Below are 13,537 nucleotides of genomic sequence, written 5' to 3'. Positions count from 1 at the left end.
GCCTGTAGTCTCAGCTACTTGGGAGGCTGAGGCAAGAGAATTGCTTAAGCCCAAGAGTTTGAGGTTGCTGTGAACTGTGATGCCTTGGCACTCTGCCGAAGGTGACACAGTGAGACTCTGTCTCAAAAAAAAAAAAAAAAGAAAAAAGAAACTCTGTTGTTGTGATTTCAAAATAAAAAGTTAAAAAGATCCTATGTTTGTGTTCACTGCTAACTACTGTATGGTGGATAAGTCCCATAACCAGTATAAGACATAAAATAAGCTGTCTGGTTTATCTAACTCACAGGTGTAAAGCTCAGGTGCGGTTTTAACTGTAAAACAAATGTAAGATATCGTTAATATTATTATTAAAGGTTGCATAGAAGAGGACTCTTTATGTCCTTTTGTGATTTTGCCAATAAAAGCAATAAACCTGGTTTTCTCCAAGAGGTAGAATTTACCAAAAAGGCCTCTGTCCTTTCCACATTTGTCAGTTTTTTTCATCTTCTTAGCATTTCAGAATGCCTTCCGAGCTCAGGGACCCCTGGCTATGCTGGAGCACTTTGATACTATCTACAGCATTTTACAGTAAGTGAAATAACCAGCTGGTACTTTACAAAGAACTGGTGGCTGTTCATCCCAACTTTGCATGTTAAACCTGAAATTCCAAATTATAGGTTCAATAATAAATGCTTCTGGGTGCTGATACCTCTACTGATTAGAATTTACCCACTTGCCACCATATTTATTCAGTTGAACAATTTCACCCATATTTTTATGCATTAAATTCTTCAGATTAGATATGATCTGTTAGAATAGGGTCTGCAATCTCCTTCCTCTCTCATCCCCACGCTTTCTTTCCCTCATAGTCACTTTCGAAGTATAGATCCTGGACTCAAAGAAGATACTTTGGAATTCCTGATAAAAGGTGCTTATGGGTCAAGGGGGCAAGGGATGGAAGGTGTTTGTTGTTTCTTGTTTACTGTCTCCTGTATTTTATCAGCCACATGATGATATCAAGGCTGTTGTGATTCAGTTGGTTTGGCTAAGTCCAAGGATCTCTGACCTATTAAGGTCTGTAATCTTGGTGGGCAATACAGAGTTATGTATGTTCACTGTAAGGGCAGACCAACAAGAACTTTTTCCTACTTTTGAGCTACCTCTTTTTAATAGGGGTGTTCTTCCAGTTGCCAGGAAGAAACAGTGGTAACTGGAGTCAAAGAGTAGGAACAGGGCATGTTCAAGGTATGGTCAAGGGTTCTAAAGGACTTAGCTTATGTTATGGCCACTGAGAGATGAAACACAGATCTTTGGTAATCTGATGGCTGCAAGAGCTGGGTGTTCTGAATTTCGGGTATATGAAGAAAGTGAATGACACTGACTCCCAGATTCTATCTCTCCTAGTCGTATCCCGCCACTCCCAGGAACTTCCAGCCATCTTAGATGATACAACCTTGAGTTTATCAGATAGGAATGCCCATCTAAATGCCCTCAAAATGAACTGTTATGCTCTGATACGCCTCCTGGAATCCTTTGAGACCATGACTAGCCAGACAAGCCTCACAGACCTGGATCTGGGTGGGAAGGTAAGTTGGAATTTCTGGCTCACTTTATATGCGGTCCCGGGGGATAGGGAGTTAATGGGAAAGATGAGAATCCTTTCTGTCTTCAATTAGGGTTTAGGAGGAAGTATTCAAAAATATCACAGTATTTCTCTTTCCCTTACAAGTACCATTCTGGATCTTGTACTTCTCTTATATTACATTCTACCTTGTCTTGATACTGGGTAGTCTGGGCACTCAGGCTGTCAGAACTTGACTCTCTTTGTTTCCTTACTTTTTCCTAAAGGGATACATGATCTTTTTTAGGGTAAAAAAGCCCGGACCAAGGCAGCCCAGGGCTCTAACTGGGAGGAAGAGAGACAACCAATTCTTCAGCTTCTAACACAGCTACTCCAGTTGGACATTCGCCACCTGTGGAACCACTCAGTAATTGAAGAGGAATTTGTCAGGTAGGTGGTTAAGATGGCTGCAGGTAATACTGAGCTGTGAGGATGAGGGCTCTATTGTTAGATAATGCCTTTTAAATGCTTCATTTCATGCCTCAGTCTTATCTGTAAAACATAAACATATAATCATAACATGGAGTTGATAGGAATTAGACAATTGAATGTTAGAAATTGATGTGAATTTCTCATTAATTATTCATGAAACAGTATTTATTAAGAATCTTGTAGGTGTGGCTTGGCGCCTGTGGCTCAAGTGGCTAAGGCGCCAACCACATACAGCTGAGCTGGCAGGTTCAAATCCAGCCTGGGCCTGCCAAACAAAAATGATGGCTGCAACCAAAAAATAGCTGGGCATTGTGGTGGGTGCTCGTAGTCCCAGCTAGTTGGGAGGCTGAGGCAAGAGAATCGCTTAAGCCCAGGAGTTGGAGGTTGCTGTGAGCTGTGATGCCACAGCACTCTACCCAGGGCGACAGCTTGAGGCTCTGTCTCAAAAAAAAAAATGTAGGTGTATGACTGGCATCATCATAGGTACTGGAAACAAGTTTCTACCCTCTTGCAGTTTGTATTTATAGAGTAGAAGGCAATTTAAAAACAAGTAAAATAGGCTGGGCATGGTGGCTCATACCTGAGGTCAAGGTGGGTGGATTGCCAGAGCTTGTGGGTTGGAGACCAGCCTGAGCCAGAGCAAGACCCCATCTCTAAAAATATATAACCAGGCATTGTGGTGGGTGCCTATAGTCCCAGCTACTTGGGAGGCTGAGGCAAGGGAATCGCCTAAGCCCAAGAGTTTAAGGTTGCTGTGAGTTGTGATGCCATAGCACTCTCCCAAGGGTGACAAAGTGAAACTCTGTCTCAAAAAAAAAAAGTAAAATATGTAATATGGTTTATGGAATAAAATAGAGAAGGGGGATGGGAAGCTTGATGGGAAAGGGTTATGATTTTAAATCAGCTGTTCTAGTGTGACCTCTTTGAGATTTACACAAAAGACACAAAGGACGTGAATGAGAGTTATGAGAATTTCTAGAGGAATAGCAAGGGCAAAGAAAAGGAATGGCATGTGCAAAGACCCCAAGGAGGAACTGTGTCTGGCATGTACAAGCTAGGAGGCCAGAGAGATGGGAGTCAAGAGAGTGTGAAAGGGGTAGGTTGTCAGGTCAAGGTAGTAGGAGAAGCCAAGTAGGAGATACAGGTAGGCACCATCGTGGTGACTTTGAAATTTTCTTAGAGTGAAATTTGGCCAGTGGGAGGTTCTAAGCTGGGCCCTGAGGTGATCTGACTTGTACTTTAACAGGGTCATCTTGGATGTTGTACTGAAATAGACTATGGAGGGAACAGGGAACGCAAGAGACCAGAAAAGAAGCTGTTCTAATAACTCAGCAAGAGATTATGGCTACTTAGACTGAGGAGTGACGTTGAAGATGGAAAGAATTGGAGGCTTCTGTAATTTTTTTCTTAAGATAGAGCTTACAGGATTTGCTAACAGATTAGGAGTGAGGTGTGAGAAAGAGTACAGTCAAGGAGGACTCACTTAGGGTTTTGGCCTGAGCATTTGGAAGGCTAGAGTTGTGGTAACTCAGATATGGAGAAGGCCATGAGTACATTTTGTGGGGGAACATGAGAAATTCTGTTTTGGATATACAAAGTTTAAGGTACTTATTAGACATCTAAGTAAAGTTGTCAGATTCAGCTGTTGAATTTACAGCTCTGGAGTTCAGGAGAGCAATCTGGGCTCGAGATACACATTTGGAAATACATGGTACTCAAAGCCATGAGACTGAAATTACAAAATCATTGAGTGTAATAAGAAGAGAGCAGAAATCCAAGGACTGGTATCCTAGGACACTCTGGCATCATGAGGGCAAGGAAATGATGAGCAACCAGCCAAAGAAATTTAAAAGGGAGTCTGGTATCCTGGAAGCCAAATGAAGCCTGTTTTCAAGGAGAATATGAGCGATCAACCATATCAAATGTAACTGAAAGGTCAATTAAGATAAGGATTGAATCGAATATTATACAGTATTTATGCAATGAGAAGTCATTGGTGACTTTGTCCTATCTTTTACCATATTCATGTTCTTTGTCAGCATGATAACTGGTTGAAAGTTAGTAGTCTAGAAGGAATGAATACCCATTTGGGGTCAGCAAAGCAACTTGGTATAGAAAGAAGAAAACTAGAAGACCCTGACTTTAGGGTAGTAGAGATAGAATGAATGAGGCAGGGCCCTCATATGATTGAATCCAGAGAGCTGATTTCATCATCTTAAACTCTTTCATTCTCAGTTTGGTAACTGGCTGTTGCTACCGCCTTCTGGAGAATCCCACCATTAGTCACCAGAAGAACCGCCCTGTCCGGGAAGCCATAACACACCTACTTGGTGTGGCCTTGACGCGTTATAACCATATGCTCAGTAAGTTATTCCTCCATTGTGCCCCCCCCTTTCATTTTGCCCTTAATTTCTCATGTTTAATATGTCCTTAGGTGCCACTGTGAAGATCATCCAGATGCTGCAGCACTTTGAACACCTGGCACCTGTACTGGTAGCAGCTGTGAGTCTGTGGGCAACTGATTATGGAATGAAGAGCATAGTGGGAGAGATTGTAAGGTGACTCTTCCTTCTCAAAGATTCTAATTCTTGTTTTCCTCAAGGAAGGGATAAAGAAAAATTATAAATATATGTAATCTCTGTGCAACAGTAGATCCCTTAAGATATTAGATACCTTCCCTTCCCTTACTGGGAACCGAATAATTGAGCTATCTGCTATGATTGTGTTTTCTTCCGTGCCTAGAGAGATTGGACAGAAGTGTCCCCAGGAGCTGAGTCGGGACCCTTCTGGGGCAAAAGGCTTTGCAGCCTTCCTGACAGAACTAGCAGAACGTGTCCCAGCTATCCTGATGTCCAGTATGTGCATTTTGGTAGATCATCTGGATGGAGAGGTATGGTCTGTAGTGGATCTCTGAGGCTTTTCTGGGAGTTTTAAGTCCATTGTTGAAAGGCTGTTTCTTAACAAAATAAGAAAGTAGCTTTCACATGAAGACTTATTGTCTAGCTTTACATTGTGGCAGTACTTTCCTGTAGAGAAGTATATCAAATTTATTGGGAGCCCTTCATTAGTCTCATATCACATTGGTTTTATCCAGTTTTGGTAGAGGAGATGACATTTCCGCAACTTAAGTTTAATAAGAGTGACTTGGCTTTGATTCTGAGTCCCCCCTATTCTTCAGGATGAAGCCTTTTCCTACTGTCTGACATGCCTTGTTTCTGCAAAGAGGTTTCTCAGTTAATCCATGTCATCTGTATGAAATCCCTCTCATCTCTGAATGCTAACCTGGATGCTTCCCAAACTGATAAACATGTTGAGGTGAATGCTAAGGACAAAGATAGTTCACTTCTTCATCTACTTTAACTTCTTGTGCAAGGCCCTATTCTCTGGTTCTTGGCCTGACAAAAACCCGAAGCCCTGTTCTCCACCACATTATCTAATGGACTTGCTTGGTATCAGTCTGTTGATTTTTGCTTTTCTGTGTCTTATTTTTTGTCAAAATGTCAGAGGGAGAGTGAGAGGAAAGGGGGATGTTTATTAGTAAGGATCAAAGGCTTTGATATCTCAGATGAGGGTAGTAATAAATGCTTTTCAAGTTTGTGTTGGTGGATGGACATGATTTGATTATATATTTATTTACTTATTGTTGCTAGTTGCATAATTTTTTTATTAAATCATAAACACAGATCACGTATACATTAATGCATTTATGGGGTACAATGTGCTGATTTCATACAGAATTAGGAGCGTTTACATCACACTGGTTAATATATACCTCCTCTCGTTTACTTAATTATTGTGTTAAGACATTTGTACTCTATACTTAATAGATCCGACTTGTACCCTTGCATTATGCACCATAGGTGTGATCTCACCATTCACCCTCCCTCGATCTGACCTCCTCCCTCCCCTCCCGTCATCCCCTCCTCCTTCCTTTATCCTGGGCCATAGTTGTGATCTATTCTTCATAAGAAAGTGTGAGTGATTGTAAATTGGTTTTATAATTGTACTGAGTACATTGGATATTTTTTCTTCCATTCTTGAGATACTTTACTAAGTAGGATATGTTCCAGCTCCATCCATGTAAATGTAAAAGAGGTAAAGTCTCCATCTTTTTTTAAGGCTGCATAATATTCCATGGTATGCATATACCACAATTTATTAATCCATTCATGGGTTGATGGGCACTTGGGCTTCTTCCATGACTTGGCTATTATGAATTGAGCTGCAATGAACAATCTGGAGCAAATATCTTTGTTATAAAGTGATTTTTGGTCTTTTGGGTATACACCTAGTAGAGAAATTGCAGGATCAAACAGCAGGTCTACTTTTAGATCCCTGAGTATTCTACATACTTCTTTCCAAAACGGACATATTAGCCTGCACTCTCACCAGCAGTGCAAATGATTTGATATTTAATTACCATCATGCTACCCTATGAGGAAAAATTGTTTTGGCTTCTTGCTTATTTTATCTCCGCATTCTCCTTTGAACAAGTGAGTGCCCTCTGGAATTCAGCTTTTTCCTTTGACCTGGGGGTAAATACCCAGGCAGTTGACCAGAAAAATCATAGCTAAGCAAGCAGAAGCAAGCTTAACCTTGACTGAAGGGTTTGTACCCTCTTTATATGTACATGGGCACAGAGTTAAGGGGAAAGAGTTAGTATTGGCGTTCATAAGTGGTACTAACTTTATTTCTTTCTCTTAGAGTTACATGATGCGCAATGCTGTGCTAGCAGCCATGGCAGAGATGGTGCTGCAGGTTCTGAATGGTGATCAACTGGAGGAAGCAGCCCGAGACACGAGAGACCAGTTCCTGGATACCTTACAAGCCCATGGCCATGATGTCAACTCCTTTGTGCGAAGCCGTGTTTTGCAGCTCTTCACCCGAATTGTCCAGCAGAAGGTAAGCAGCCTTCTTTGTGATAAAGACATGGTACCTGATCTGTAGAGGCCAAGGGAAAGAGGGATCCAGTGTTGAAAGTAAACTCTTCTGGGCGGCGCCTGTGGCTCTGGGTAGGGCACTGGCCCCATATACCGAGGGTGGTGGGTTCAAACCTGGCTCTAGCCAAACTGCAACAAAAAAAAGTAGCCGGGTGTTGTGGTGGGTGCCTGTAGTCCCAGCTACTTGGGAAGCTGAGGCAAGAGAATCGCCTAAGCCCAGGAGTTGGAGGTTGCTGTGAGCTGTGTGATGCCATAGCACTCTACTGAGGGCAATAAGTGAGACTCTGTCTTTACAATAAAAAGAAAAGAAAGTTTTCCTGTACTAAGGACAAGGATGCCTGCTCCATTTAAAGACTATAATATATCTTACCAACCACAAGGAGTACTACTTACCTATCTTATTTCCCATAGAAAAGTTTTTTTAGGATTTAGAGTTCAGTTTAGAGTGTACTTTAGTCAGAATCATCTTGAACACCATGGATAATGTGGGATGTGAGTTGATGTTTCTCTTCCTGCCCCACATAGGCTCTCCCCCTGACGCGTTTCCAGGCAGTGGTGGCTTTAGCAGTGGGACGCCTGGCAGACAAGTCAGTGTTAGTATGTAAAAATGCCATCCAGCTGCTGGCCAGTTTTCTAGCCAATAATCCTTTTTCCTGCAAGGTAAGTAGACTTGGTCCATCCAAAAGAAAAGGAATTAAGTGGAAACAGGGATGAAATTATGTCACTTAGTGACTCTGCTATTCATTTTACCTTGGTAGCTTAGTGATACTGACCTTGCCGGACCACTGCAGAAGGAGACCCAGAAACTACAAGAGATGCGGGCGCACAGGAGGCGAACTGCAGCCGCATGTGAGTAGTGTGCTGCCTAGGAGTCCTTACCGTATAGTCAGAAACTCTGATGAAAGAGACTAAGTGAGGCCTGTCATTTAGCTGCAGTGCTGGACCCAGAAGAGGAGTGGGAAGCCATGCTACCGGAGTTAAAGTCTACCCTGCAGCAGCTTCTAAAGCTTCCCCAGGAAGAAGAGGAAATTAGTGAGCAAATTACTAATTCAGAGAATCCTGAAGAGGTGAAAGGACGCATCCATCAACTGCTTGCCAAAGCTAGTTACAAGTATGTGAAAGAATAGGATATCGGCCAGTGATCTGTTTTGGTTTTAGAGTTAACTTTCAAGATATATATATATATATACATACATAGTTTCTTTAAAATGAATTTAGATATGCTGCCACCAGATGATGGTAGGCATTTTAACTATGAAAACAATTAAATGTAGATAGTATTATATTCTAATTAAGCATTACTCCTCCATTTGAAGAAGGAAGCATGTAAATACAACTTTGGTTGTATAATCGTAAGTTGCTTAACGTCTCAGCCTTGGTTTGATTATCTGTAAAGTAAGAAATTGATTAGATCATAGGATCTCTACTTTGAAATTTTATGAGCTAATAAATACCAGACTAGGGTCAGGGCACAGTGGCTCACACCTGTAATTCTAACACTCTGGGAGGCCAAGGTGGGTGGATTGCTTGAGCTCACAGGTTCAAGACCAGTCTGAGCCAGAGTGAGACCTCATCTCCAAAAAATAGCCAGGCATTTTGATGGGTGCCTATAGTCCAAACTACCTGGGAGGCTGAGGCAAGAGAATCACTTAAGCCCAAGAATTGGGAGATTGCTGTGAGCTGTGGATACCACAGCACCCTACCAAGGGTGACAAAGTGAGACTCTTATCTCCAAAAAAAAAAAAAAATCAGACTTGTTTGATGTTCAAATCAAACTAGTATGAGACGTGATTGCAGAGAAAAGATTTCTCCTAGTAATTTTGTGACTCTGGTACTTGAGAGCAGCTTAGCAACAAAAATCCGTTTAGCTGCCAACAGCTGTTGTTAAACCTTAGCCATGAGTTTGTTATTTACTTCTTACCTAACTGAGCTATTCAATAAAGACTGAATAGAGGTTGGCTTATTTGCTTTTAATATCTTTATCTTTCTAGTGTCTCTTTTATTTTGCTAGAGCATAAATAGAGACCATAATTTTATAACTGCTGCTTCTTTCTCCAAGCATAATAGTATTTTTCTCTATCAAAAGCTTTTCTCGTGTTAAACTTGTCACCCTTCCCTAAGAAATCCTAGTAATAGATGGCAGGTTAAGTTGGATTTTTTTGGTTTTTTGTTTTCCAAGACATAGTTTCACTTTATCGCCCTTGGTGGAGTACTGTGGCGTCAGAGCTCACAGCAACCTCAAACTCCTGCTATTTTTAGTCATGGGGTCTCACTCTTTCTTAGACTGGTCTTAAACTCCTGAGCTCAATTGATCACCTACCTCGGCCTCCCAGAGTGCTGGGATTAAAGGCATGAGCCACACTACAGGGCTTGCTAAAACACTCAGCTAGTTTTTCTGTTTTTTTAGAGATGGGGTTCTTGCTCTTGCTCAGGCTGGTCTCAAACTCCTGAACTCAGTCCATCCACTTCAGCTTCCTAGAGTGCTAGGATTACAGGCATGAGTCACCATGCCCACCCCTTTTTTAAAAACTGTAGTAAAGCTTTGTGGCTTCAAAAATAGGAAAAGTGGGCTCGGCCCCAGTAGCTCAGAAGCTAGGGCGCTGGCCACATACATCCGATCTGGTGGGTTTGAACCCAGCCTGGGCCTGCCAAACAACCACAGCTACAACCAAAAAATAGCTGAGCATTGTGACAGGCACCTGTAGTCCCAGCTAGTTGGGAGTCTGAGGCAAGAGAATCGCTTAAGCCCAAGAGTTTGAGGTTGCTGTGAGCAGTGACCTCATGGCACTCTACTGAGGGCGACATAGTGAGACTCTTGTCTCCAGATAAAAAAAATAAAAAAAATAGGAAAAGTGTTTTGTGCTCTACTGCCTTGTAGGTGCTATTCAACTTTTTAAGTGTGATAAGCGTTCCTTTTCTTTGTATAGTAGGTCCAGGGACTTAATAGAATCATGAGGTAGGCTCCCTTATAAACAGCTACAGTGACACTTTTCTGGTTGCTGAATTGGTTCTTTCAGGCAGGCCATTATTCTCACGCGAGAAGCCACAAGTCACTTCCAGGAGTCTGAACCCTTCAGTCATATAGACCCAGAGGAGTCAGAAGAGACCAGGTTCCTGAATCTGTTAGGAATTATTTTCAAAGGTAATTCCTTCTCCTTGTTCAGTCAAATAGCAGAACTTTTCAACTAGTATTTACTGAGCGTTTACTTTATGCTAGACACTGGCATGGCTAATAGCCTGGCCCTGAAAGGGCCCAGAGAGGAGTTGGCAGTGCCAACTGGAAGGGAAGCAGCCTGTGGACCTAAGAATGGCAGTCACAGAGTGACTATCCAAACCACTGACATCTTTAGGAATCTTTTTTGAGCAATGAAGAGATTTTATTTATTGATTTCTATTTTATTAAGACACAGTCCCACTCTGTTCTCAGGCTGGAGTATAGTGGCACAATGATAGCTTACTGCAACTTCCAAATCCTTGGCTCAAGTAAACCTCCTGCCTCAGCCTCCCAAGTAGCTGGGAATTCAGGCATGTGCCCCTATGCCCAGCTAATAATTTTTTTAAATTTTTGTTGAGATAGGTTCTTGCTATGTTGCCCATGTTGTCTCAAACGCCTGGCTTCAAGTGATCCTCCCACTTTGGTCTCCCAAAGTGTTACGATTATAAGGATAAGCCACTATGCCCAGTCTTTTGTTTTTTTAATTAAGACAGCATCTCACTTTGTCACCCTGGGTAGAGTGCTGTGGCATCATAGCTCACAGCAACCTCACACTCCTGGGTTTGAGTGATCCTTTGGCCTCAGCCTCCCTAGTAGCTGGGATTACAGGCATCTGCCACAATGCCTTGCTAGGTTTTCTTTTTAGTAAAGACAGGCAGGGTCTCACTTTTGCTGAGACTGATCTCAAATTCCTAAACTCAGGTGATCCACCTGCCTTGGCCTCCCAAAGTGTTAGGATTACAGGCATGAGCCATGGTTTTTTTTTTGTAAAGACAGGGTCTCATTGTCAGGCTAGAGTATACAAGCATAGCTCACTGTGATCTTGAACTCTTGGGCTCAAGCAACCCTCTTGCTTCAGCTCCCAAAATACTGGGATTACAGGTGTGAGCCACCATACCCAGCTAAGAAATGAAGATATTTTAGAATAGGTTCTAATTTCGTATCTTCATGTTGTGGAAATAAATATGCAGGGATGTTGACAGCTGTTGGATTCCCCCATATAACCTTGAACAAAAGCCAATCTGTACATCTCTAACTCCTAGGCCAAGCAGCTTCCACACAGGAGAAAACCAAGTCTGCAGAGAACATGGTCTCAGGGCAAACTGTCTGTAAAGATAAGTCCAATATGTCAGAACCTGAGAAATCCAGAGAAAACGATGAACTGGTGAAGCAAGAGATGTTGGTGCAATATCTGCAGGACGCCTACAGCTTCTCTCAGAAGATTACCATGGCCATTGGCATCATCAGCAAGATGATGTATGAAAACACAACTACTGGTATGCCAGTGTCCTTTCCTGTAAGGAACTAGGTCTTGGCCTCCCCTACAACTGCCCTTTTTTTTTTTTTTACGCCATTTAAGAGATAAGATTGGGTGTGATGGTGCCCACCTAGAATCCCAGCTATTGGCATAGGGATCACTTGAGGCCAGTAGTTCATGACCAGTCTGAGCAAGAGTGTGACCTCCATGTCTACAAATTAATAGAAGGGTTAGCAGGGCATGGTGATTCATATGTGTAGCCCTAGCTCTTGGGTGGCTGAGGCAAGAGGATCACTTGAGCCCAGGAGTTTGAGGTTGCTGAGCTGTGATAATGCTATTGCACTCTAGCTGTGGTGACAGAGCAAGACTCTGTCTCAAAAAAAGATGGGGTCTCACTCTGTCATAATTCACTGCAGCCTTAAACTTGTAGGTTCAAGATATCTTCTTGCTTCAGCTTCCGGAGTAACTGGGATTATAGGCGTCTGTCACCATACCCAGCTAATTTTCTCTTTTTTTCTTAGTGGTAGAGTCTTGCTATCTTGCCTAGGCTGGTCTTATACTCCTGGCCTCAAGCAATCAATCCACTTCCGCCTCCCAAAGTGCTGGGATTACATATAAGTGTGAGCTACCATACCTAGCTGGTCTTAGGGTTCTTGTCTGTACACTTTATTGATAATGTATCTGTTCCTTTAAAAGGTAAGGGTCTTCATTTCTATTGTTTAGATATTTTAATGCATATAGTATTTTATTATAAGATATTATAGGAGGAGTCGACATTCTCAGGGATAATGAGGAAGGCCTCTATATGCATGTTGCTACAATCAAGAAAGGTTCTATCTTTAGGTATTTGGAGAGTTTTGCCAAGTAGATGGGTGACATTTGTATCTATCCTTTCAGTGGTACAGGAAATAATTGAATTCTTTGTGATGGTCTTCCAATTTGGGGTACCCCAGGCCCTATTTGGAGTAAGACGAATGCTGCCTCTCATCTGGTCTAAAGAGCCTGGTGTCCGGGAAGCTGTACTTAATGCCTATCGCCAACTCTACCTCAACCCCCAAGGGGACTCTGCCAGGTATATGAGTTACTTATGCCTTACTGACTTTTCTGAGTTCAGCTGCTTACAAGACTTTTCTGGACTCCTAAAGGGGAGGAGGGGACTTCTTTCCAGAGGACTTCCAAATTCATAGGCAGTAGGTCTGTGATGGGACTCAGGACCAAGTGCATTCTAAAGGAGTTATCTAACACTGTGGTGGGATAGCCAAGTTCAACATCAGTCTTTTATTTTATTTTTTTATAAGTTTTATTTTTACTTTTTTTTTTTGAAACAGTCTCACTTTGTCACTTGTGGTAGAGTGCATGGTGTCATAGCTCACAGCAACCTCCAACTCCTGGGCTCCAGTGATCTTGTCTCAGCCTTCCAAGTAGCTGGGACTACAGATGCCCAACACAACACCTGGCTAGTTTTTAGAGCCAAGGTCTTACTCTTGTTCAGGCTGGTCTCTAACTCCTGAGCTCAAGTAATCCACCTGCCTTGGCCTCCCAGAATACTAGGATTATAGGCATGAGCCACTGCGCCTGGCTAACTTATCAGTCTTTTTTTGTTGTTGTTGAGACAGAGTCCTACCCTATGCCCCTGAGCAGAGTGCAGTGGTTTGGTAGCTCACTGCAACCTCAGACTCCGACTTGTGGGCATCCCGCTGCCTCAGCCTCTGGAAGCCACTGGGATTACAGGTGCTTGCCGCGGTGCCCAGCTGGGTTTTTCCATTTTTTTCATGAGTCGGAGTCTCACTCTTGCTCAGGCAAGTCTCGAACTCCTGAGCTCAAGCAATTCTCCCTCCTAGGTCTCCCACAGTGCTGGGATTATAGGCATGAGCCACCATGCCCGGCTAACTTATCAATCTTTTAATGACCCCTGGTCTCTGCTATTCCCACAGAGCCAAGACCCAGGCTTTGATTCAGAATCTCTCTTTGCTGCTTTTGGATGCCTCAGCTGGGACTATTCAGTGTCTTGAGGAAATTGTAAGTCTTCTTACTTTTTCTTTGTTCATTCAACAATTATCATTGAGTTACTACTATGTGTTCCATGATTTTAC

At 42.5% G+C, this 13,537-nt stretch overlaps 1 protein-coding gene and 1 non-coding gene across 5 annotated transcripts in view; both read left to right on the top strand.

Moving 5' to 3' along the window:
* The window catches only part of NCAPD2 (non-SMC condensin I complex subunit D2), a 29,956-nt gene that overhangs the window by 6,474 nt on the left and 9,945 nt on the right, over positions 1–13,537 (top strand). For 3 of the 4 annotated variants that reach the window (XR_002774958.1, XM_023517071.1, XM_012809359.2), the window contains 15 exons: positions 492–567; positions 849–907; positions 1,384–1,565; positions 1,848–1,990; positions 4,268–4,395; positions 4,467–4,590; positions 4,775–4,922; positions 6,737–6,934; positions 7,498–7,632; positions 7,731–7,821; positions 7,903–8,083; positions 9,990–10,114; positions 11,230–11,463; positions 12,342–12,516; positions 13,379–13,463. Coding sequence is in view for 3 of the 4 variants with exons in the window: in XM_012809359.2 (XP_012664813.1) it covers positions 492–567; positions 849–907; positions 1,384–1,565; positions 1,848–1,990; positions 4,268–4,395; positions 4,467–4,590; positions 4,775–4,922; positions 6,737–6,934; positions 7,498–7,632; positions 7,731–7,821; positions 7,903–8,083; positions 9,990–10,114; positions 11,230–11,463; positions 12,342–12,516; positions 13,379–13,463 (2,084 nt within the window). In the remaining variant the exon portion in view is untranslated. The remainder of the gene's footprint in view (positions 1–491; positions 568–848; positions 908–1,383; positions 1,566–1,847; positions 1,991–4,267; positions 4,396–4,466; positions 4,591–4,774; positions 4,923–6,736; positions 6,935–7,497; positions 7,633–7,730; positions 7,822–7,902; positions 8,084–9,989; positions 10,115–11,229; positions 11,464–12,341; positions 12,517–13,378; positions 13,464–13,537) is intronic. The other variant, XM_023517070.1, reaches the window with a different exon arrangement.
* LOC111727417 lies at positions 982–1,306 on the top strand. Its single transcript, XR_002774975.1, has one exon. It is a non-coding gene; the product is annotated as a small nucleolar RNA U85 (small nucleolar RNA).

The sequence above is a fragment of the Otolemur garnettii genome, unplaced genomic scaffold (assembly GCF_000181295.1).
Source record: "Otolemur garnettii isolate 467f Iridium unplaced genomic scaffold, OtoGar3 scaffold00104, whole genome shotgun sequence".
Taxonomy (NCBI): domain Eukaryota; kingdom Metazoa; phylum Chordata; class Mammalia; order Primates; family Galagidae; genus Otolemur; species Otolemur garnettii.
Note: the sequence above shows the minus strand (reverse complement) of the source record. Positions and strands in the feature narration are given on the sequence as shown.